Source organism: Solanum tuberosum, unplaced genomic scaffold (genome assembly GCF_000226075.1).
Source record: "Solanum tuberosum cultivar DM 1-3 516 R44 unplaced genomic scaffold, SolTub_3.0 scf00004, whole genome shotgun sequence".
NCBI lineage: Eukaryota > Viridiplantae > Streptophyta > Magnoliopsida > Solanales > Solanaceae > Solanum > Solanum tuberosum.
Window position 1 is genome coordinate 4,359,324 of NW_006238930.1, and position 27,238 is coordinate 4,386,561.

At 35.6% G+C, this 27,238-nt stretch overlaps 1 protein-coding gene across 3 annotated transcripts in view; it reads right to left on the reverse strand.

Moving 5' to 3' along the window:
• Nucleotides 1-27,238, reverse strand: part of LOC102593612 (transportin-3) — a 75,477-nt gene that overhangs the window by 27,989 nt on the left and 20,250 nt on the right. For 2 of the 3 annotated variants that reach the window (XM_006338689.2, XM_006338690.1), the window contains exons 7-14: nt 25,545-25,673; nt 25,352-25,413; nt 17,615-17,671; nt 17,347-17,470; nt 12,574-12,708; nt 5,701-5,781; nt 2,030-2,143; nt 1,717-1,796 (exon numbers count right to left, since the gene is read on the reverse strand). In XM_006338689.2, the coding sequence (XP_006338751.1) occupies nt 1,717-1,796; nt 2,030-2,143; nt 5,701-5,781; nt 12,574-12,708; nt 17,347-17,470; nt 17,615-17,671; nt 25,352-25,413; nt 25,545-25,673 (782 nt within the window). The remainder of the gene's footprint in view (nt 1-1,716; nt 1,797-2,029; nt 2,144-5,700; nt 5,782-12,573; nt 12,709-17,346; nt 17,471-17,614; nt 17,672-25,351; nt 25,414-25,544; nt 25,674-27,238) is intronic. The other variant, XM_015307911.1, reaches the window with a different exon arrangement.

A 27,238-nucleotide genomic window follows, 5' to 3' on the forward strand; every position in this document is an offset into this window, starting at 1 on the left:
ATTATGGGATATTTGAGATGTCATCTTCAAGAGAATAGGTGTCCCTTTTTATAGGCTTGAGCAAGATTTAAGGTAGAATAACCTCCAAGATTTTTATTTTTCTACTTTTTTAGAATTGATTTTTCTTTTTGAAATTGCTAAGACGGCTTGATATATTTTTATTTTTCTACTTAACCATCTCAAGTTTAATCAAAATGAGTATCAAAGTAGAACTACCAAAACAATGTATATTTTTTCACATATAGTAAAAGTTTACTTATGATAATATTATTGCATTAGAAGTCATGATCCACAAAATTTATAACACTTTAAAATTTGTTGCTTCCAAATTCAAAGTTAGTGTACAATTTATAATGGCTCCTTGATAGTTTAATTGCTCCATGAAAAAATTCTTGTTATTTGCTTAAGTAATAATGTATTTTGTAATTGTAAATTGATACGGATACACATTGCTACCCCCTTAAAAAAAAAGAACCGAATGATACATGATTTTGAAAGCTTGTGTTTGTTCATGATAAATTTGAATGTGCATCAAAAAAAATTTGCAGGGGACCTTTGTGAGGGACTTTCACAAATTATTTTTCAATTATTCTTTGTATTGTGAAGGAACATTTTGACGTCACGTGACTGTTGATTTGTCTTAGATATATCACATATACATAATTTGATATGCACGTGCAACACATGTATCGAGAAACTAGTAAGAATAAATGTGTGAAAATTCGAGGGAGGATGTGGACCATCCATTATTGCACTCAGCCCCGACATTGGCTGAACCTTCTTAGAATCATTGGACAACTATTAAGCTGGAAATTTAGGAGAAAAAAGAGAAGTGTAGGGAGTGGCACGTTGATGTGACTACCAGGAAAGAACGGAATTGAAGAGCTTTTCAAGGGGTTGAAAACCTTTGTACGTATTACACAAAATCTTGCTCTTCTTTTTAAGCTGTAAACTTGCTAAGCACCTAAGAGATCCCAATTAGTACAAATGACTTGGTGCATTTTGCAGAGATTTGTGTGAAACAATTCCGAAGAGGTTTAAAAAAAAAGCAATGCAGAATCAAGTTGGTTTAAATAAAACAAAACTCCAGAAAGAACAGCCACCAGCAATTTTTTCGAGAGAGAAAAGTGCAATCTCCAAAAAGCTAATTAAAACCCACAAGATCTCGTTATAGAACCCTACCAAAAACTATAGCTGAAGTTTTAAAATTACCTTGACCATTAAGGCATAACACATAGATAGACACCTTAACTCATTATAGAACCCTACCAAAAAATATAGCTGAAGTTTTTAAGTTACCCTGACTATTAATTTTAAGGCATAACACATAGATAGGCACCTTAACTTGGCCTTAACTGGCAAGTAAACACCCTAACTTTGAGAATGTACATCTACACACCTCAACTTGGTTTAAGTTGGCTCCATAACAAGGCATTGCACGCGTGTTTATGGGGGCCAACTTAAACCAAGTTGAGGTGTCTAGATGTGCATTCTCAAAGTTGGGGTGTTTACTTGACAGTTGAGGCCAAATTGAGACCAAGTTAAGGTGTCTATCTATGCAGTAGAGCAATACAAAAAGGTTTGAAACCAACGCCTACAGCTTAAAAAATACATCAGAAACTAAAACAAAGCCTAAACTGATAAGACATGACCTGCTTCAGCACTGTATTTTTGGTTTCTATTTTATTTTACAGAATATGGAAAGAGAATTCTTACAGCAAAGATCTGGCATTAGTTTGACAAGACGATATCCACTTCGAATAGGAAGCAACAACCTCTGCAGCTGATTTATATACCTGGAACATCAACAAAAGAAACGGAACATAATTAAAGAGAGGAGGAGGTCAATCAAAAAGTACTACACTTTGTCATAACTCAAACCTAATGAAGCAAATAGTTAGTCCAGAATCACTGTCTACAAAATTTTCAGTATGTTTCTCTTTCTTCCAAACAACTTCATCTATTCTAGCATCCCCCTTTGGCAACGAGGATAAGAGAAACAAGAAAAATCGAGTAAGATAACACATACAAGTTTCATGAAGCCCTTAGCATCATCCTGTGGCGTACTAGATAAAATTGTGACCAACTGAATAACAAATGAGAAATCAATGTCATGGGTCTCCGTGATAATACCTTCAGCTATCTGAAAAAGAAAGGAAATCACACAGTGAACTTCCTAGCATGATCAAGTTCGTGTCCTTTTCATAAATGAAAACTGAAAAGTGATCATTAAAAGAAAAACAACATGATTTGAGCATGCAAATCACAAGTGAAGCCAATGAAGAGCGCAGAAAGCATGACACACTAATGTCAAATTACCTGTTCTTTTATAATCAAATCATGCAGCACACAAAGGATTGCTGAAAACAGCTAGACCTCGAAAAAAGAAAAAGATCTCTACAGAAAATACAAGTACATGATCACAAACTACAGCTGAAAATCATGCATGTACTCCAACAGAACAAAAGAATGTAAAGAAGAATTTGCTTAGAGATATCTCAAGGAAGCATTGTGATCACAAAAGAGCGTACAAAGGAAGGAATGACTTCAATCACTTACTATTACATCGTAAGATTGTTGATGCCAGGGAATTTAATGGCTGGCAGCCTGGCGCAGACAAAGATCTGATGCGGGGCAGGAGAGAAGAGAGTTGGGCAGTAGCATCTCAAGAAAATACTGATTGTATGGATTTGTATCTCTAATTAGTTAGAAACATTTTGCGAAAAAAATTATAAATATATATTTTATTTATTTTCATGACGGTGGTGTCCTAGCCAGCTTGCGCACACCTGGCGTGCTTTGTATTAGTTTCACAAAATGAAAGAAAGTATAAATAACATTGTGAAGTGATTCCTACTATGGCAAAGTACTGAACACAAAATAGTTTCAAAAATAAGAAAAAAGGTTTGTTAAGTATCTTTGGGAATTGAAGTCACAAGGCTCAAGAAGCTTACCTTCTCATTTAAGAGGAATAATGACCCGAATTTATTGGTTGAAATAGAAAAATCAGGGGATAGCCTTGCAGTGCACTTGTGACAACCAACTTACAACTTATGGCAGAGGGAGTTCATTGTTTAAAGATCTTGAGATGCACAGATGATGAGCTGGGAAGTTAAAACCATCTTACAGAATGTGACTTGACACTGCTTACTAGGGCAGTGTGATCTGAATATTCATGTCTACTCCAACTAGTAATTATTAGGAGACTTTGGGCCAAATCGTGTGTCACTTCGAAGGAACACCTGCCGCAGTCTGTTATATAGAAACCACTTGGGTGTTGTTCTAGATGCAAATCGGAGGGGATCTAAAGTTTTCCGGGGAACAAGAGGATACAGATCTTGTTGGATATAATTCGGTGTAGTATAGAAAGTAAGAATTAGTGGTAGTCCCCTGATCTAGTGTTGAATCAAAGTAATGAGCTATGTCATAATCCATTTGCAAGGTAATGTAGACATGCAGTTGACAGATGAGGTTAGTCTTAAGACAACTCAACCTGCTAAGTTGTAGTGTGATAATCGTGATGCTCTCTATATTGCTTCTAATTTGGACCTTCACAAGGTAGGAGTAAGGCTGCATACACACCACCCTCCCCAGACCCCACTTGTGGGATTTCACTAGGTACGTTGTTGGTGTTTACGAAAAGATATAACAGAAGATTATCTTGATGAGACATATCATGACAGGAGAACAGTTAGGTGATGTCTTCACAAAAGTCCTGCATGGAGCTCTAGTTAACTATGTGTATAACAAGTTGGACATGATTAACATCTAAGATCCAACCTAACACTGTAGTGAAAAGCCAATCAATATGTATTTTGTAGTGCTGATATAGTTAGCATAATTGTAGGTACTTGTATTGCTGGAGAGATTCCAGGGACTTGTCTCTTATTAGTTAAGAGAGATATTAGGAAGAGGCTTATACATAATCTTCCATTCTACCAAATGTGTGAAATATAATCACCTTTAATGGCATATTCTATAAACTAGATGTCAATATGTGTTTACACAAACTGACATGATCATGACAACTAGTGCATGTACAGAAGATACATAGGTATAGCACAATTGGAGATGACAGATAGAATGACATGGAGGTACTAAGGGATATCACATTTTCTGTACAGATGTATTATGTAGGTCTAGCAGGAGGAAACAAAATGTCAGGTGAAAGACAATATGGAAGTTTGAAGCTCAATTTTACTGTTAACAGCTTTAAGGACATTTCCATCATTTTAACAGAAAAGTGCTTATCAACACCTTTTACCAAACATATCAACAACTTATTTTTCAGTTTTAGCACTTCTATTCAAACACGTAATTGCTTATTCATAGATTCAGCCGAAACACTTAGAAGTGTTTTTCAACACTTGGTGCTAAAAAACTACTTAAATTAAGCTAAATCAAATGAGCTCTAAGTAAATAATCCTCTCTCTAAAAACTTGAGCTTTTAGTGGTCATACAATTCAACATAAAAAGAAGTTTTTATTTTGTGATCGTTTATTGTATAGATAGATAGGTAGCTTACATAAATGATAAATAATATAAATGTTTTGGCACCATTTGGTGATTTAGTAAAACAACTTCGAATTTATAAAAAAAATACATTTGGACATTTACTTGGGGGTTTATTTTTTTTGATAACCGAGAAATCCATCTGCGACCCGCCCTTTGGACCAATCACAGCCTTCTAAACTCGGTGGATAATGGGCCCGCCCCTCTACCCTTCTCCACTTAAATACCGGGCTTCGCTTTGCATGGTGTGGGACTTGAACCTGCGACCTAATCCACAAATCCTCCACCTTTTGCCACTCGAGCTAGGCCTTGGGGGCACATTTACTTGGGGGTATATTAAGGGAAAAAGGCAAACACCTAACCTAAGATGAAGTTAATGTTTTGACAGAGATTTCAGTGAGTGGGATTTATTGTCAAAAATGTCATAGCAAAGATCATGACCATTAATCTGTCAAACAATTTGAGGATAACTAAATAAAAATGTCACCAGGTATAATTCAACTTCTAATTATCACGTAGTTCAGCTTTGGACTATAAGAACTTGGATTCTAAGAACATGATTTTAGCATTTCCAAACACATAAAATAAGCGATTCATAATTTCAATTAACGACAGTTTTGAGGATACGAGCTTTATAACCAGACATAAGTGGGATCTGCTTTCACCTATGGCATAGATGCAGTTAAAAGTAGGTGTTAACTACAACGATTGAGACTTTGCTTCTCACAAAGCTGCATGAGTTCATACAGCAGCTAAAATAGTGTCAATGCTCTATGCTTTTAAGTACTAACGTTCTCACTGTTCTGATACACTTCTACCTTACAATGCTACACATACCAATAACAGGAGTATAGACAATCATCCAGCAGGTATTGTCTTATTAGAATCATGCTTCCAACTCTACCAAGCAATTGATGGCTTAAACTATCCAAGGTTGATTGCTGCAGTGACAGTTACAAATGTAAAATATACTGTTGTTCCTGCGATTTCCAGAAGAATTCATGGTTTATTTTCTCTTCTATTTGTCCTTTATGCTTTTTCTTCTCATTTTCTGCTTCAGATTCTGACCTTGTCCCAATGCTAATTAGCAAAACCCACAAAGAATTGAGTATAATAAAAGCATTAAGTAGGAGATGAGAGCAAAACAATGCATATGTTACTGTCAAGGTTTTGGTTCACAGTACTAACCGCATTAAGTGCAAACATTTTAGCTTCCACCTCCTTCCAAGGAATATGTACATTGTTACTGGTCCAACCTCCAAGGAAGATCTGGTATAAAAATAAAAAAGCAAAAGTCATTTCACTAATAGAAGAAAGATAATAAAGTTGCTAACTTGAAAATAAGTTCCAGAGGTATTTGAAAGCCTGTCAAAAGGTGAAAAGAAAAATAATTGTAAAGGGAAACAACCAAATAAGATCATTATTTAGCAGTAAATGCAAATATGACAAGGAGATACTGGGTAGAAAACTAGATACGGATAATTCTTGCATATTTCTGTTGAAGTTAAAGATGAGAGGGTAAAATGGATGGTGCCAGGTATTGATAGGATGAGAAGGAAGAGAAGTGACATACTTGAGCAACCCAGAAAATACAAAGTGCCAAACAAAACAAAAACAAGTCCAATAAAAAAAAAACGTTGTTTCTCGGGTTAGGTTCAAATTACAGTCAGCTTATATATTTCTGGAATTATCTGGTCTAGTTTTTTGAGTCAAGAATGGAAACTATGGAAAAACTTGTGCAGGAATTTCCAGGATTATACTATGGCTGCTACTCAAAAGAATTTGTGAAATCAGAAACTACTATTTACCAACTTGAACAAAGATAAATAGTCAATAGAACAATCTCAAACAAGGTGAACACTCAAGAGGATAAGAACAATTTAATGCAGCTGGAACTAGAGATCCAGAAGTTAGCTAAGGATGAAGAAACTTCTTGGTGACAAAAATCAAGGTGCTTGTGGCTGAAAGAAGGGAATAGAAGCACTAAATATTTCAAAAAAATGGTCAATTCTCACAGAGGGTACAATTACATTGATAAGTTGCAAATGGGGAATGTAATCATTGAAGACAAAGAGTAGGTGAAAGAGGTGGTTTTTGATTTCTATCAAGATTTGTACACTGAAAATGAGAACTGGAGGCCTTCTGCAACTTTTGATGGTTTGGGAAGCTGGAATGCTAAAGAGAACGAGACCTTTGAACCTAATATGCTTGGACTCGGGTGCAGGTAACCGACGCAGATGTGAATCCAAGGGGTGAATCTGGCAAAATCTAAATTTTTAGATTTGGGGCTACGATTCCAAGTATGGATACGGGTGTTGGAATTCGGCTAAAGAAATCCAAAATTATAAAATTGAGCTATAACGTTATTCTAAATTTTGAAAGATCTTCTAGGTCGTCATTCCCAAGGCCCTCAACTTTTTCTTTCACGCTCTCTGGTTGTTCCCCTCAAAAAAGAAAAAGAAAGTCATTCAAGGCTTTCCACCAACTCTCCTTACAGATCGTTGCTACTGTCTACCAAAAGTCAAAACACAACCGCTTGAATTCTTAGTTTCTCTTCGTTTAGCTTGAAACATGAAACAACGAATATTGACCAAAAGGAAAAGCTAAAAAAAAAAACGACGAAGGGACTATAATATTTAAGGTATGCCTTTTCTCATGTCTTAAATCTATATTATCTTTTATCAAAATCTCAATTTTCCCCAAAATTTGTCCATGTACTCTAGTCAAAGTATCCAAAGTGGGTTAACAGAATCCCACACGTACTCCGCACCCGTCTCTTGTCGACACGGGTGCGGCAGCGAAAATGAAGAGTCCATGCAACTTAGCCTTGAAGATGCTTTTAATGAGGAGGAAATCTTGAATGCTATTAATTCTTGTGCCCCTGATAAAAGCCCCAGTCCTAATGGATTCTCAAAGACTTCTTATCAAAGATGTTGGGGGATTACCAAAAGGGATGTTATGGGAAGCCTCAAACAAAAAAAAATAACCAAAAAAAAAAGAAAAAAAAAAAAAAACGACGAAGGGACTATAATATTTAAGGTATGCCTTTTCTCATGTCTTAAATCTATATTATCTTTTATCAAAATCTCAATTTTCCCCAAAATTTGTCCATGTACTCTAGTCAAAGTATCCAAAGTGGGTTAACAGAATCCCACACGTACTCCGCACCCGTCTCTTGTCGACACGGGTGCGGCAGCGAAAATGAAGAGTCCATGCAACTTAGCCTTGAAGATGCTTTTAATGAGGAGGAAATCTTGAATGCTATTAATTCTTGTGCCCCTGATAAAAGCCCCAGTCCTAATGGATTCTCAAAGACTTCTTATCAAAGATGTTGGGGGATTACCAAAAGGGATGTTATGGGAAGCCTCAGTCACTTTCACAGAAATTGTCACATGGTAAAGTCTTTCAATACTTATTGTATTGCACTTATTCCCAAAAGAGAAGGTGCAATTGAACTCAAAGACTTAGACTTATTAGTCTCATTAGTCATTGGTAGTGTTTACAAGTTATTTTTTTGGTGAAGTAATTAAATTGTATTAGAAAGGCATCAAGGAGATGCAATGGTTACAACTAAAACTAAAGTTGTGCAAGAACCTGTAAAGCAGCCAAAAATATAAACCCCCTTAAACCCTACTGTGCTAGACTTAGGGAGCTACCAAAATCCAGAAAATTATCCATACTGTTAATAGGGGAGAGAAGGTGTCAAATATAAAGACTAACTAAACATCTAGTCTTAATGGTGCTCATGGGAATTGATATTCCATCAAAGAATCTACAGTTTCTCTCTTTCCAAATGCCCAAAAAATTACTGTTGGGATCATCCTCCAGGTACTTTTGATAGTGTTGTCAACTTTCCGACATATCCAGCTAGCATAAGCATCTTTGATGGAGAGGGGCATAACCCATTGGAGGGCCAAACAATGAGAAGAAGAAATGCCATATGCCAACTATTATGGAGCAGTGCAAAAAAAGATGATTGACACTTTCATTATTTTGTTTACAGAAAAGACATCTATTGATGAGCATGATGCCATTTTTCCTAAGGTTGTCTTGTGTTAGACATGCCTTACGAAGGGCTGTCCATGCAAAACAGGAAACCTTAAGAGGTTGTTTGGTCCTCCAAATATGCTTCCAGGGAAAGTCTTCAAGTATGTCATTCTGGGCACACCAGTAGTTTAGCTTTTCTTCATAGTGTAGATCCGTTCCTTGGAGCTGCCCCAAAGTAGTCTATCTGGATTGAGAACATCAGTTTCATTTTTCCAGTGTTTGTAACAGGAGAAGAAATTCATTATTTTCCCAATCCTGCAGATACCTTCTGAAAATTAGACTCCAAATATTGTCAACTTTGTATCGGCCATTGTGGAAAGAACTCCTACAAAACAGTGCCCCCAATCCACTAGCCTAACCAGAATCTTATGTTGAGTCCATTGTCAGGTTTGAAGTAAACGTTCTGAAGAAACTCATCCTGGAAAGTACTTGTGTGTTTCCAGACCCCTACACCATGAGGATCTTTGCTCATCTTTGGGATCCAGTGATCATGAGTTCCATATTTTGCTTCGATGATGTCCTTCCAATACCCTGCCTCATTCTGCCCATATTTCTAAAGCCACTTCATAAGCAGGCATTTGTTATGCATCTTTAGGTCTCTAATTCCCAACCCCCCTTGGGCCTTGGGTAGAATAACATTTTGCCATTTCACCAGAGAGAACTTATGAGTTTAGTTGTTACCTTCCCACAAGAATCTTCTCCTTAGTCTTATCCTTCTATATCCCCAAGTAAAGCTCTTCGCATCGCAATGCCTATTGTGTTAGCTTGTCCTTTCATAAGTGGAGACTAAATAAAGCATCCATAATAAAGGTGTTTACTGTCTGTTCTTGATTCAGCACACGTCCTAGACGACGTTTTTCTTCCTGGGCTGCAGTAAGTAGATCGATCTCAGAAATAAAAAAGAATCTTCTCCTTAGTTTGTCTTCCTGCTTCAACTCTACGGGAGGCAGACTCAGAGCCTGTTTGGATTGGCTTAAAAGTTGGTCAAACCTACTTTTAAGTCATATTTAGCTTTTGGGAATGTTTTGCAAAGCTAAAATAACTTGAAATAAGTTAAAAATAACTTTAAAAGTTAAAAACCAAAAGTAGGACTCCCCCTATTTTTTATTTTTTGACTTAAAAGTCATTTAAAGTTTGAATTTTTATTTTTTTGACTTAAAAGCTACTTTTTTCAGCTTGTCCAAACGGGATCTCAATCTAATCAATAGTGTTCTGGACAACATTCCTACCAACTATATGCCTTTATTTCCTTCGTCTCGGGTTAACTATGAGATCAAATAAGGTAATTGGGAGACTGGTCTCGGGTTACAAAAATGTCGTTATTAAAGGCAGGAAAATCACTAATGCAACCCTCATAGCTAATCAAGTGTTAGTTGGTGTCAAAAAGTGGTGATCCAGGCCTCCTCTTCAAGCTTGACATTGAAAAGGCTTTTGACAAACTCAACTGGCATTACCTTATCTCAATCCTAAGGCAAATGGGATTTGGGGAAAGGTGGATCAAATAGATAATGTTCAACTTCTCCACGGTGAAATATTCTAGACTTGTTAACAGAACTCATGTGGGATTTTTCTCCCCAATGAGGGGAATTAGGCAAGGGCTCCCTTATCTCCCTTCCTTTTCATATTGGCAACGGAGGGTCTTAGCAGAATATTGGAAAGGGCCAGACAAATGCAATGGTAAAAAGGTTTTGATGTTGACAGAGACCCAGGCAGTTCAGTCTCCATCTCACACCTTTTATTTGTTGATGAAACTCTTAACTTTTGTAGTACAAAGAAAGCTCACGTCCAGTACCTGATTATCACCCTCATGCCCTTCGAGGCAATGTCAGGACTCCACATTAACATGTCAAAAAGCATCTTCTATCCAGTTAATGTGGTTCCTAACCTGAAGGAATTGGCTGAAATTATGTTCTGAAATATTGGTTCCTTCCTCACTACTTACTTAGGCCTCCCTCTAGGTGCCAGCCATAAGACTGTTGAGTTCTGGAAAGTGGTAATTGAAAATTTCGAGAAAAGATTGGCATCCTGGCAGCAACAGTATCTTTTCCTTGGAGGCAGAGCAACACTTATTAATAGTGTTTTAGACAGTATCCCCGCCTACTTCATGTCCCTATTTCCTATTCTAGGCATGGTGCAGAAACACCTTGACAGGATTGTCCCTATTTCCTATTCTAGGCATGGTGCAGAAACATCTTGACAGGATCAGAAGGTCTTTTTTTATGGGAAGGGAATAGCACAACTCACATAATTCACTTGGTCAAATGACCCAAGGTCAATCTTCCTAAAACTCTTGGTGGCCTAGGTGTTACGGATATAGCATTCCACAATAAATGCATGTTAATGAGATGGATTTGGAGATATGACCAGGAAGATGCCGGTTTTGGAAGGAAGTTATGCAAGCAAAGCTGGTTTCACCAACCACTGGTGTACGGTGTACCAAAGTGGATGGAACAAGGTAATGGAAGGGTATCAGGCTCTTATGGGAAGCCTTCTCACTCAGCACATCTCTTCAGGCAGGAAAATGGGGAGCATATACTGTTTTGCAAAGACAAATGGTTAGGTCTCAATCCTCTGAAGGATACCTACCGAAGATTGTTCTCACTAGCTACCAACCCAGACCCCATTATTGCTGAGAATAGGGAGGACAACTCATGGAATTTGATACTAAGAAGAAACCTAAATGACTGGGAAAATGAAGATTTCCTAGCACTCCTTAACTGCCTTCAAAACAGCCCAGTCAACAGCCTTAGGAGAGACAGAATCAAATGGGGCAGCAGCAGAAATGGGTCTTATACAGTCAAGGAAGGATACTTGCGCTCTGAGATCCAAGAAGAATTTGATTGATCAATGGCCTTGGAAGCTGATTTGGAGAACTAAATTGCTACGTTTGTTTCTCCTGGAGCACTCCAAAGGGTGCAACTTTACCTCAAGACAATCTTTCCAGGAGGAAATTTCTGCTTGCAAACAGATGCTACATGTGTAAGTGGCTCAGTGCAGCCCTGGATCACTAAACCACTGTTCCTTCACTGTCCATTTGCAAGAGACATATGGAACATGTTATAATCACTTTTTGGTCTTCATTGGGTCATGCCATGCAGTGTGAAAGAGGTTTATCATATTTGATGCTCATGGCCAGTTGGGAAGACCATCAAAAAGTTTTGGTCTTTGATTCCTGCTTGATTTTTTGGTGTATATGTTTGGTAAGTGTTAGAATAGGAATAGGTTTATACAATCCTATTAGAATAGAAATAGGTATATACAATTCTATTAGAATAGGAATAGTAATAGAAATAGAAATAGAAATAGGAATACTAAATAGTATCCTACTTGGTAAAGGATTGTATTCTAGGGTCTCAATGTAATAATGTAAACAACGACAATTCAATAATATTCTTTTTCCTATATTTCTCACAGAAAGAAGTCGTAGATTTTTTATGGCAGCCAATTACACTCTTAAAGCCTGATGTTTAGTTAATATTTTTAGTTGGGCCAATCTCACCCATGTAATCAGTCTTGACTCCTTCGTGGATTTTATAAGCTCTTCAGTTCTTTGATCACCCCACTTGGTGGGATTCACTGGGTATGTTGTTGTTGCTATTTAGTTCTTTTATAGTTTTTTGTCTCCCTTTGGACTGATACTTCCATCTTTTATAATCTGTGCATCTTCTTGATGCTTTTATTATTGTTATTTTTCAAAATTTCATTAAAAAAAAGGAGTTAAATTGATACAATCCATACTTAATGCCCTTCAAATAAATAAGTTATTCAACTCGTTTTTAATTGGGTTGGTTGGACAAATATTTGGAAATCTTATCCATTTGCTAGCAGTTGTTTTTTCATCAAGTAATAAATTTTAATTAACAATGGGCACAAAGTTTACCCATATACAAGGAGCATACTAACTTTAGTTATTTCAGATGAGAAACAGGCTTAGAGATTTCGAGTGCAACTAATATGAAATCAACTTTATCTTTATTTAAAACAGCACAAAGTAATAAGCCAACCCAATGACACCTTCTGGATAAATGCTGCAGAACCTAAAAGCTGACAAACATCCACCAAAAGCTCCGTCAGGCTCATCCTGAATTGTTCAAGGGTGTCAGGCAGGTCAACCATTGCACCCTCGCCATAAAATGTAGAATCATCCACCTGTTTAAGTCGAAACCCATAACACAAAATAAATAAAACAGAAAATAAAGAGTAAGGAAAAGATGGCATTAATTTGAGCTTACTTTTATGCACTCCAATTAACAGTAAGTACAAGGACATTCATTGAAAGCTAGCCAAGGAAATCATTTTGAAACTAGTTTATCAAAATGATTTACAGCTTACTTTAAAGAAGTTAGTCTACCACTATAGTACAATATGTTTATATTGATGACATCAAAGCATGAGCAAAAATTTGACCTGTCCACTAATCAAATTTTAGAGGCAACCTCTAACAACCAAATTATGTAGACCACCCAACAGACTTGAGAGAAAGGGAGAATAAAAAATTGAGAAGAAAAAAGTAACTGACAATCCCTTAGTGTAGGAAAAAATAAGGCAAGGGGTCGTTTGGTTGGGAACAAGTTATCCCAGGATTAGTTATCCTGGGGTTAGCTATCCTGGGATAACTTATCCCACAATGTATATGGGATAACTCATCCCATCACTATGATATAAATGGTGGGATAAGTTATCCCAAACATGGCAACCAAACAAGATACAAAAATTTTATCCCATCACTATTTATTTTAATACCTCACACCAAACGACCCCTAAGAGTCTTCCAGATTATCTGCCAATTAACCTATGACATTATTGCTGGTAATTCCTTCAGTGAAGCATGCTGAGTTGAGGTTCTTATTTTTATTTTTATTTTTATTTTAAATTAAAGTTGAGGTTCTTATTGTTTTTTTATTTTTATGACCGTGGTGTCTGATGTGAGGCTAAAAATATATTTTCTTATCATTATTTGTCTCACATTTATTATTTATATTTGCCCTTTTTGAGCATGGATTTTATGTAGGAGTAAATTGGTGTAAAGTTGAAGAAGTTTGGAGCTAAAACGAATTAAAGATGGAAGGTTGAAGAAGGTAATCAAGCAGGCAGCTTAATGGAAATAAGTTAATATAATATTAATATAATTTATATTCAAATAGCAAAGATGCATAACACGTGGCAACCATTGAAGGCCACAGTAAAAAGTTGAAGGCGGCACAGCTTCGAAAAACACTTGTTCATGCTACCCTTTGTTGACTATAAATAGAGGGGTTTCCTCTCATTTTTCAACCACATGTTTTTTTTTAAAATCTTCTACTCTTCTTCTTGCATTATAATTTTTTTTGTGTCATTTATCGTCGTTGAGTGAATTTGAAGTTTAACAAAATATGGGGCACTATTATGATGAAGTATAAATCGTTCTATCCTAAGAGGGTATATTCCATAACTTCAAGTAGTTGAGGAAAATAATTATTTTTTGCTTAATATATACATTAGTATGTAATGTTCCAATATATGAAGTTAACATGATGTAGTCTATTTTCATTTGTTTTTGTTAACAATTTCTTTTGTGATGTAGATATATGCTTCTGAATATCTTTTTCTAAAATTTAGAAAATTGTCATGATTTGTTTTTTTAATGCTCAAGACAAAAGAATGACTTTATTTATCAATACTACTTATGTGATTTAGATTGTCAAGAAGCTTGCTTCAAAATAGTTATTACTATATAAACATTGTCTTTTTGTTTTACTTATTTACTATTTCATGATATTTAAGTATTTTAGACAGAGAAATTCATATGACTGTATTATCGCAAGTTGAAATTTGTATTAGTTTAATTTTTTATTATTTATTTAATAGCTAATTTTTATGAGATAAATATTTTTCATTAATGAAAATATATATTTACATTTTGGTAGGTGTTTGTACTTAAATTAAAGTATTATATATGTCACAAATGTATTATCAAGTTAACAAGATCTTCTATGTTTAAAATATTATTTTAAAATGTTCCAAGTTATTTATTTATTTTAAAAATAAACACTCACAACAAATGTGAAAATATGTGAATATATATGAATCATTTAAAATTTATCAATTACAAAATAAATTTTATATTCAGTAATACGGAATAAACATTTACATTTTGCCCCTACATTAAATTAAAATCTAATAACTAAAAAAATAGTAACATTAATTAAAAGTCCTATTTATTTATGTACGTATAAAATTTAATAGAAATTCAGCTATTGCACATTAACTCTTTTACGTTCTAAGGTATAACATTATGAATTCCATAGTTGTTACATTAATTTCTATATTTCATCTATCCTTATATTACCTTTTGACCAATAATTTTTCATATTATTACACCGCCCATATATATGTGATAACATGGTGTTGTAATTTTTCCTTTGACGAATCATACTCGGTTGAATAAATCGAAACAATTTACGAGTATATGGATTATATCTTTTTTAGGTGTAAGATGAACATGTAGTTATATATATGAATTCACACATAAAATATATTCTTTAATTTTAATTTTTAGTTTTTTCTGGTAAAAAAAAAAGAGAAGCTTTCTCAGTTAGCAATGGACAGTCAGATAACTTTCTTTTATTTATGTACACAGTCATTCAAGAAGTCAAGTCTGAGAGCCAACAACAAGAACATCATCTATTATGTGATAACTTATAAAATGTAGTTGTTCTCTTCACATGTTCATATGACATCTAAACAGTTTAACGTGAAATACACGTGCAAACATCTGGTTAGATGACAAGAAAAATACACAACAAATATCGTCTATAAGAGATATATATGACGATCCACATTGAATATTAACAAAAGAATCTGCAATATTATTTTGTGCTAAGCTTAGTATTCAAATCTTCGCCTAAATAAGCAATACTATTTACTATAACATATATTTTTTGAATTAGAAAACACGTGTCAAAAAACTAGTACTACCTCAAAAGTATGAACTACCTATCTTAAATGTTAACTTATTATAATATCCCCGACTTAAAACACCAAATTTAGTATATATTCTATATTTTATATTATATTATTTATTATTTATTTAGTTATACTATATAATATTATATTAAAAGCAGACACCTTTTCACATTGAAGAGTCTTGACTTTTCCAAAGAGTTATGACTTTTTCGATGAGTTATGACCTTTTCGAAGGATTGTGACTTTTCTAATGGGTTGTGACTTTTTCCGAAGGGTTATAGGTGTTTTTCGGATATTGATTTGACAATTTTAGTAGTAATCATAAGAAAGTTTACATCCACTATTCATAGGAACTTATACTTTATTATTCCACTAGTAAAATTACCTGCGCTTTGTGCAGGAATTTGATATCACAAAACTTATAAAATAATACATAAAACCTATCAGTCATTAAAACTAAAACACTATGTTATCTTACATACAAGATTACGTAGTAACGAACATTAATAATAAAAGGAAAATAATTTGATTTTCAATCATCTTTTGCCTCCAGGAAGTGTTACTATTTGATTTTTTTGGGAAATTAGATGAACATCAACATGAGATATTAAATTTTCTAATAAATAAATAATCTTTATATGTACTAACAAATACTTATAACAATAACTTTTGCAGAAACATAAACAACAAAGTTTAAAACATGTACTCAAAAACAACAATTAATATCATAAGCATAAATTAATGACTGTAAAAAATATACTAGGATCTATAATAATATAATGAAACAGAAAGGAAAAAATTGAGCCCATTGAATGCACAATGTCCCCTTAAGGAAATTATTCCCCTCTAGTACCTGAGGTTTAAAGGAATAGATCCTCTCGGGATCCTCTTGGGATGGAACTATTCTATTCACAAGTGTATTGATACAAAAACAATAGTGTCAATGAGCCACTCAACAAGAGCAAAATACACGAATATTTAATTGTGCAAAAGAAGAAGAAGTTTAGAATTTTCGTTGTTTTAAAATGAGAGGAAATCTCTCTATTTATAGGCAAAAAGGGTAGTGTGAACAAATGTTTATTGTCCCTTATCGGAAATGTCACAACTCTTTGGAAAAGCTACAACCTTTTAGAAAGGTCACAACCTTTCATAAAAGTCACAATTTTTCATAAAAGCCGCAACTCTTCATAAAAGTCGCAACTGTTCATCAAAGTCACAATTTTTCATAAAAATCACATCTTTTCATGAAAGGGGAAAGGTATTTTTGGAAATAAATAAATTTAAAAGGAAATTCTTGCTGTGGTGGCGCCACGTAAGCAGTCCTAGGGTTCTCTTTTATATAAATATATGATTTATAATTATGTACTTGGATTTTTGATTTAATAGTATTGACAATGTTTTTTAAATAGTGTAGTGCATGGTTACAAAAAGATGAGATGTCATATCAAAAAGGATTGTCTCAATATAAACACAACTTTGATTAACTACAACTAATTATTGATATCTCATCAATTCCAGAACAAAGAGCCAAGGGTCATACTTTTCCTCCAATTTCCTGATGATCACAGTGAAAGAACACCCAAATTTAAGATAAAACCAGGGAGAAACAATAATTTTGGATAGACAGAAAACCTTGTTAAGTGCATAGACAGAATTTTCTTTCAATTATCACAGCTATACTCTCTGTGAAGCATAAAATTTATCATATAACAATATTTTAAAATCCAACAAATGCACATGCTAATGGAAAGGTAGGTCAATAGAGTAATTTGTGGATGGGACTAAATAGAAGCAGAATAAAGAAACAATCTGCAGTCAAAATGCATGCAAACAGAAGCTAACCTGAGAACGCAACAGAAGGGCATCCAACAACGCCGAGAAAACAGGAAAAAATAAGATCTTGACGCTCTTAACATTTTCTCCACGATCTGCATCCAGGCCTAGGATGTAGCCGGCAAGACTGCACCTGCAAAGTGAGAGTGTTCTTGGATAGGGGGAACCATTTGAACTACACATTTCGTTTCAACAATCTGCTCTGGACCCTGTCTATAGTTAAGTAACGGGCCCCGATTTGTACAAAAGTAACTTTATTATGAAAAGGTAAAAGCACCAGAACTGCAAAGTCGAGTCTGCGATCTCCCAATCTTCACTTGGAAATGAAACACAACTGCCATCATACATTGCATGTCAGGTACTTATATTTATAAGTAAAAGATGTTTCATTAGATGAAAGCTCCCAAAAATTATGTACATCAAAATAGAAACTTCCTTATCCGCTATGATTGAAGGGATTCTGAGAAAAAAAATTGAAACAGTAACTTGGGATTCTAATAAATTTAAAAGTCATCGACTTTGTCTTCTAGCTTCAGATTGCACCAGGTGTTCAACATATGCTAAAATCTAGACCTAAGACAAAAAATTGTTGAGTATTTGTCTTCAAAGCATTTGTTTTTTCTTTTTCTCCAAATTATCCAAGAAATGTAAATGGGCATCGTGTTCCACATCTGCCGGAGGAGCTTCCTGACATTCTATCCTTGCCATGCCAACAGAGCTTCTTTAATAGATTGAGGCGTCACTCACTGAATACCTCCCACATGTATAGGAGATTATGATTAATAGATTCAATCTCCTGCACAAGATCACCTATTACAGAAAATGAACATTTTTCTTGTATGTCTTGCCATCTATAATCTACTCCTGCTGGTTTGCACAAAATTTTAGCAAGATTTGACGGTATAGTTTCCTTTGCTATCGGCATCCCAAAATAATCTGTCCTGCTCTGTTGCTAATAATAGAAGCTGCCAAGTTGTAGAAAAAGTTGAGCCAGTTTTTCTGTTTCCCAGTTGAAACAATTTCTTCTGACCATTAAATTCCATACATCTCCAAATCTGCATTCTGCCAGTGTGGCATGTTGTTTCGGAACTAAGCTGTACAAATCTGGGACGGAAATCATCAAGGGGATTCTTCTAGCCAAGGATCCTCCCACATTTTTGTCTTCCTCCCATCGCCAACTGATATCACGGACAAATTTTTAAGGTCTCCCCATAAGTTTCTTATTTGTTTCCATAGAGCAAACCCATAGGAATATCACTTGTTTGATACACCAACAATTTACTGTTCCATATTTTGTAGTGACAACTTTTCTCCATAAAACATCTTGATCGCAACTAAACCTCCAAAACCATTTTAAAGTAGACTTTTTTTTATGTAGTTTCAAGTCCCTCACCCCTATTTCACCCCATTGTTTTGGAGTTGTGACTGTGACTGCTTCACTAAATTAAATTTACGGCTCTCCAAATTCCCTGACAATAGGAAATCCCTCCTTGGCTTGTCAAGCTGATTTGCTATTTTTGAGGGTGATAAATGTAGATAAAAGCAATATGTTGGCATCCGACTAAGACACTATCTGTGAGGGTAAGTCTTCCCCAGCACACCTTTCAAGATTACTCCTTGTCTATGTTGAGCTAGTGGTAGACCAAGGTAAGTAACAGGAAAATGTTCCACTTACATACTAGTATTGCAGCCAAGGATTGAATGTAACTAACTATGTTCACTGGAAACAGGCAGCCCTTGGACAGATTTACATTAAGTGCCAATATCAAGGTATCATCTGCATACAGCAAATATGAAAGCTCCCGCTGATTTGATTTATTTTTTTAAGGTAAATAAATTTATTAATAAATGGGGAAACCCATAAATAAAAAGAAGAGAACCTACATCAAAATATGGTTCTCAACAGGAAAAAAGCTCCAGCTGATTATTACCCCCATTTCCCACTCTAAACCCTTTGATCCAACCCTTTATCCCTGCGACTTTTAAAATCTTGCTCAAAGCTCCCAATACCAACAGTAGCCCACTGGTGTACCATTACTGAGGATAGAGAACTTCACAGAGGCAGTGGAATCTTTCACCAATCCACCCATTTGTCAAAAAAATCCATGTGTACCAATAATTTTGACAGAAAAGACTTGTTTACGCGGTCATAGGCTTTTCCAAAGTTCAGTTTACAAACTGTTTCTAACTTCTCCTTACCTCATTCTTGAGTCCAAATTCTCATTGGCAACTAAAATTGTATCCATAATTTTTTCCATGGATGAACATGTTCTATGTGCCTGAGATCAATCTGCCCATAATACTTTTCAGCCTCTTAGTGAGGACTCTAGCTATGATCTTGTAGACACTGCCTAAAAGGCATATTGTCTAAGATCTTTAAGCTATGTTGCCTCTTTCTTTTTGGAGTTAATGCGATGAAGGTTGCATCTAGACTCTAGGAAAAAACCACCTCCATGTATAAATATTCAAAAGTTGCCATCAGATCACACAAGCTTCATCTCCTGCACTTTCTTAAGGTCATGAGAACTTCTTCCTCTGTAAAGCATCTCTGCAGCCATTCCCAGTCTGATTCTGAAAGTTTTACCAAATCTGGGCTCCAACTTTCTGCTTCATGGCGCAATTTTTTGTAATAATTCAAGATTTTCCCTTTTATTGAAGTATCTGGATACACAGCTTCTATTCCATCAGTCAGTAGTTTATCAATGTTGTTATACCTTATATAATCAAGTGCTTAGAATTTAATTAGAACATTAAGAGACTATGCATTTATTTGATTCAAAAATAAACTATGCATAGTTATCTTGATGTTTGTTGTGTGAGAAATAAAGGAGAAAAATATTATTGAAATTGTGTTTTAATTATTACATAGAGAACCCTATTTATAGACACTATGATACTATTCCTTACCAAATAAGAGACTATAAACTATTCCTATTATGTGTAGGATTGTGTATACCTATTCTATTCTAACACTCCCCCTCAAGCTGGTGCATACAAATTATATGTACCTAGCTTGTTACAAATGTAATTAATACAAGGACCGGTGAGGAACTTGATGAAGATATCTGCAAGTTGATCATTTGACTTCACAAATTTGGTAACAATATCTAGTAACAATATCTCCTGAGAGTATCTTTTCTCTGACAAAGTGACAATCAATCTCAATGTGCTTAGTCCTCTCATGAAAGGGTGATCCTGCCCAATCAGCGTCTGTATATCCGGTGATATGCTCATGGCCTTGATCCTCGAAGAGTAGTCATTTACCAGGAGCTGACTTTATATATCGCATAGGACTCTAGCTATGATCTTGTAGACACTGCCTAAAAGGCATATTGTCTAAGATCTTTAAGCTATGTTGCCTCTTTCTTTTTGGAGTTAATGCGATGAAGGTTGCATCTAGACTCTAGGAAAAAACCACCTCCATGTATAAATATTCAAAAGTTGCCATCAGATCACACAAGCTTCATCTCCTGCACTTTCTTAAGGTCATATAAACTGACTTACAACACTCACAGGAAAAGAGATGTTTGGTCTAATCACCGTGAGATAATTCAACTTTCCAACCAACTGTCTATACCTTTCAGGATTACTGAGTTGCTCCCCCTGTCCTGGAAGGAGTTTAACATTCGGATCCATAGGACTGTCAATGGGTTTACATCCCATCATTCTTGTCTCCTCAAGAATGTTTAAAGCATACTTGTGTTGAGAAATAACAATACCTGATCTAGACTATGCAACCTCAATACCTAGAAAATACTTCAGTTAACTTCTTCCTCTGTAAAGCATCTCTGCAGCCATTCCCAGTCTGATTCTGAAAGTTTTACCAAATCTGGGCTCCAACTTTCTGCTTCATGGCGCAATTTTTTGTAATAATTCAAGATTTTCCCTTTTATTGAAGTATCTGGATACACAGCTTCTATTCCATCAGTCAGTAGTTTATCAATGTTGTTATACCTTATATAATTAAGTGTGACCATGCATTTATTTGAATCAAAAATAAACTATGCATAGTTATCTTGATGTTTGTTGTGTGAGAAATAAAGGAGAAAAATATTATTGAAATTGTGTTTTAATTATTACATAGAGAACCCTATTTATAGACACTATGATACTATTCCTTACCAAATAAGAGACTATAAACTATTCCTATTATGTGTAGGATTGTGTATACCTATTCTATTCTAACACTCCCCCTCAAGCTGGTGCATACAAATTATATGTACCTAGCTTGTTACAAATGTAATTAATACAAGGACCGGTGAGGAACTTGAGGCCAATGACGAACGGCAGCCATAGATAGAAAGAGACGGACAAATGCTATTTTGGCCACAGGAGCGAAAGTGTCACTATAATCTAGCCCAAATATCTGAGTATACCCTTTGGCAACAAGGCAAGCCTTAAGCCGATCGACTTGACCATCTGGACCAATTTTGACCGCATAAACCCAACGACAACCAACAGTAGACTTACCTATAGGAATTGTAGGGCTAGCTAAAATCTGATCACGCACTGAATCATGGTTAGTAGAAAAGTCCAGCAAGTTTAAGAATTAGAAACAATGTCTGTCTGTGGTCTTGTTGTTTTTTGCACGTCCGTAGTGACTGGCATATATGTTTCAAATTCCTCCATGATTGTACACACAAGTTCCATATGACCGGTTTCTCCAAACTTCAATTCTCCAAGCAACTGTTTGATCCGAACTAGCTCACAAGTTGCTACAACCATTGCTCGATATTATGCTTCCGCACTGGATCCCATGACTGCCTGTACCTGTCCCAAGTAAGTAGACATATCGGATTCTTGTTTCTTTAAGTTGGTCAATCGAGATATCACATCATAGAATCGAGATATGTCATTAGTGTATAAAGCACAAGCCTTTTTCCAAACTGAATAACATGTTTGGAATGGACGGAACAAGGGCATCAACTTGGAATCAATAGATCGCCATAGGAGACTACATAATTGAGCATCAACCTTCTCCCATTGTGCTTTGGCTTTTGCATCTTCCCCACTAGGCTTTGCCTTTTCATCTACCACACAAGCAATGTTCGTTAAGTGATCTTTGACACCTTGACCCTTGCACCACAACTCAAACGAGGAAGCTCAAGCTAAATAATTTGAGCTTCCCATTAACGGTTCTGAAGTGATCATTGGGCTGAAACTTCCACTTTTCGGGCCAAAAATATCAATCCCGAAAAACACTGTAAAATCAGGCAAAAAAAAAAATCTGCCACCTGAAAGTGGACAGAAATCAAAGAAGAGAAAAATATAATTAATTATATCGGTAGGGTCAGAATTACGAGGCGACCCTACTGGAAAAAAAATATGCTGAAAAAAATGGCTGGAAACAGCCTGAAATTGCCGGAAAAGTGGCTGAAATCGCCGAAATCTCAAAATAATCAGATCTGATTGCAAAAAAATGGTCGGAATCAGGAAATAATTGAATGGGTAGGTTCAAAAAAGAAATCCGAGGTGGTATGATCTGGAAAAAGAAAAGTTGCCGGCGCGTGGTCAGATCTCGCCAGAAAATTCACACCTCTGATCGGCGCATGAGGTGGTATTTTCCGGTGGGTCTGGCTAGGGTTTCGTCGCCGGAGAATGAGGGACCCACTAGTGGTGTTGGTTTTCACACAACACTAACGAAAAGAGATGATGACAAAATTCAACTTTGGCAATAGCCGGAAATTTCTATAAAGGTTTCTCACCGATGCTCTGATACCATGGGAGAAATAAAGGAGAAAAATATTATTGAAATTGTGTTTTAATTATTACATAGAGAACCCTATTTATAGACACTATGATACTATTCCTTACCAAATAGGAGACTATAAACTATTCTTATTTTGTGTAGGATTGTGTATACCTATTCTATTCGAACAGTTGTTTTCACCAAGATTAATAATTCCTTATATTATATTGGGCCCGTGCTGGTACGGGCAATTCCCCCTAGTCAATACAAGTGCCTATCTTGGTAAAAGAGGAAAGAAGTAGGGACAGTATAAAGAAAGCTTCAGATTACAGAAAACTGTTTCTAACTTCTCCTAACCCCATTCTTGAGTCCAAACTCTCATTGGCAACTAAAATTGTATCCATAATTTTTTTTCCATGGATGAACATGTTCTATGTGCCTGAGATCAATCTACCATAATACAGCCTCTTAGTGAGGACTCTAGCTATGATCTTGTAGACACTGCCTAAAAGGCATATTGTCTAAGATCCTTAAGCTAGGTTGCCTCTTTCTTTTTGGAGTTAATGCAATGAAGGTTGCATCTAGACTCTAGGAAAAAACCACCTCCATGTGTAAATATAAAAAGTTGCCATCAGATCGCACAAGCTTAATCTCCTGCCCTTTCTTAAGGTCAGGAGAACTTCTTCCTCTGTAAAGCATCTCTGCAGCCATTCCCTGTCTGATTCTGAAAGTTTTCCCCAAATCTTGGCCATCCAATCTGGGCTCCAACTTTCTGCTTCATGGCGCATATTTTTGTAATAATTCAAGATTTTCCCTTTTATTGTATCTGGATACTCAGCTTCTATTCCATCAATCAGTAGTTTATCAATGTTGTTATACCTTATATAATCAAGTGCTTAGAATTTAATTAGAACATTAAGAGACTATGCATTTATTTGATTCAAAAATAAACTATGCATAGTTATCTTGATATTTGTTGCTTTCACCAAGATTAATAATTTCAATATTATATTATATTGGGCCCGTGCTGGTACGGGCAATTCCCCCTAGTCAATACAAGTGCCTCTCTTGGTAAAAGAGGAAAGAAGTAGGGGCAGTATAAAGAAAGCTTCAGATTACAGAAAACTATGCTTACGATGGAGCCAACAAAATGATGATAGAAGTTAGAACCAAGGATTTTATGCGTCTATTAAAGAAAGTTTCATTTAGTGAATTGGAGAGACGTCACATCTCTGAAGGAATGGGGAGGACTCGGTGTGAAATATCACATGGTATTCAACAAAGCGTTGTTAAGGAATTGGATATGGAGATTTGAGGTGGAAGAGAAGGCACTTTTGAGGGGGGCGCAACAGAAAAATATGGTATCATCGAAGGAGGATCGATGACTAGAAACATTGGAATATCGTTTAGATTTGGCTTATGGAAGAGTATTTATAGAGGTGGGAAGAGTTTAGTGGACATATCTCTTTTATGGTGGAGGATGGAAGCAGGATTAGTTTTTGGGCATGTAAGTGGTGCGGAGAGAACAAGTTGAAGGAAGTTTTTCCAGACATTTAAGTTTCTTGCCAAAAAGATATGATAGTCAAACAAATTTATAGGTCGCATGAGGGAAGTTCATTGGGATTTGAGATTTAGGAGGAACCTACAGGTTGGGAGATGGAAGAGTTTCATATTATGGTTGAGTTATTGTATGGGCAGGAGATACATTGATAGATCGGATGGATGGAACGACGAGAGGGTAGAAATTGTTTTGTAACTATTAATTTTATAACGAAAGATTATTAGGGAAAGGGGAATGTATCTTCCATCATCGCTTAATATAGAGTCTCACGGTACCAAGGAAGGTGTGTTTCTTTACGTAGTTAGCAGCAAGGGGAATGATCTTGACAACGGGAAACCTGAGAAAGGAAGATCGCCTATTTTAGTTGGTGTTTCATGTGTAAATGTTTGGGTGAAAAGTTATATTGCATTGTCAAGTGACTAACCGACTGGGGAAGGTGGTTCTTTATGGGTTTTGTTGCAATGGGTGATGATGTCGAGCACAATGAAGAAGGTAATGCCCAGTTGGGTTTGCAGAAGGGGAAAGAGAAATTCAAGGGCATAGAATGTTGCCTCTTAGCAATTACGTGGATTATTTGGAAAGAGAGCAATGGGAGAGCATTTGAAGGGGTCGGGCATTTGGGTTTCTTTTGTTGACAACCATATTTTGATGGTATACGGCTTGTATATGGGGTTTCCCCCAAATTGTTAATAAAATTATTTACCATATCAAATAAAAGATATTCTTGCAACACATAAAAAGAAATATAAGAAATGGCATCTGACCTCAAGAGTGCATCTGTCAGTACAAATGCTTCAGGACTTGCTTCAGTAATCAAAGACGGAGCCTATTATACAAGAAAACAATAGTTAATTAGTTTCAGAGATCCTTGATGCTAAGCTGTCGAAGCATAGGTAGGACCCATCTACTCTATTTGGCTGCAAGAATCAATTCTAGCTCGGAGTTTGAAATACTTACAGCATGACCAATTTCTGACAAAAAACAAGCAAGACCACTTATCACAGTCTCGTCTCCACTATTAAGAGCTGGGAGAAGAAGTACATCCCTAAGAAATCCAACCTTGCATAGCAAAACTTGTGGTATACACTGCAAAAGCAAAAGTAGAAAAGGTTGGTTTAAAATCCAAAGAGAATTAAGTTGGGCCAATTTTGTTTGGTGTAAATCTTCCAGATGGATCTCATATTAATTATTTTTCGGAAAAGGATAAAAAATGCCCTTATGTGAAATGATCAAAAATGCCCTTTGTTTATACTTTGGTCCATTTATGCCTTTGTAGTCAGTGAAATGGACCAAAAATTCCCTTAAACGAAATGAAAGCAAACGGGAAATACTTAAACACTAATTTTAGTATTAATTTGTCTGCCCCGTCTCTTCATCTGAACCCAACCCCATTTTTCTCTCAGATTTATTTCCTCCTTCAAAACCCTAGCCTCCTCGTCTAAATTTCTCAAATATGCTTAAGTGGGTGTAGATTTTTCTTCTATTTTCGGTAATTTTGACATCATTAAAGATGAAATAAGATGAATAGTTAGCCACCATAGCCACTAGACTCCAACTCTTAAATGATAAAATTACCTTCAAAATCATATTTTTTTGTTGTTATTTTTCTTTTAAAAAACTCCTTTTTACACTGTAACTTCCTTAATTTCTCACAAACAACTCTCTTTTACTCTCTAAAATGGAAAATTATCTAATATTTACATCGTCATCATCTCATGAATTTTCAATAATGAAAAACAATACTACTCTTTGTTTGGATCCTGGAAGCAAATGTTGTTATTGCTGATTAGTTGCCACAAAGCGGTGGTAGCCGAATTCCGGTGATACAAATTTGAGAGTGGTGGATTCTTTCATTATATTTATGTTAGCTTTTAAGAACACAAATTGCACTTTAAATTCTTCAAAAATGGTCTTGAATGTGCTAAAATGTCTTTGGAGTCGAAGAATATTAAGTATGATTCGCCTGTAATAGCACCCAATCATCATACTAATACAAATATATTTCCAATTCTTTCAATTGTGCTTCATTTTCCTTTCATCTAGTTCACATCATTGCCAACAGAACTATCTCCCGTGCTCTTTTCGTTGCTCCATCCTTCAGGACTTCCATCCTAATAACATTTATCTAATAGTTTTTGGTATTATATGTCCCACCACAAACATGTCTCATATAGTACACCACAACGAGTAGGCTATTGAGCAATGGTGTAGCAAATGATTCACATCTTCTCTGCATCCATACACATGGTACCAACTTATCTATTTTTTTTATAAAGTCCCTACAACTAGGTTTCACTTTATCCATCTTCAGCAGCATATGGCAACACAATTTCACTCTTAATTTACCCTTTCTCAGTCCACTCCATCTCCAAGTCTCTTTCCACATGTGAAATCCTTTGTTTGTATAAAGTTTGAGTAAATATCTCCCAATCTTGCAAATTCTTCTAAATCTCAGGTCTCACAATGTTCGTCTCCTTGTTGGTAAATACAGAAAAAAATAGTGGGGACACGAAATGTTCAAAATTGTTGGGAAAGCCTCAAATAAAACAAAGTATCCACGCCGCCTTTCTCTCAAAAGTTGATACCTTGCAACATTTCCCGCATCAATCTGGATATCTTTCTAGAAATCTTCTCCACCCTTTGTTGTATGT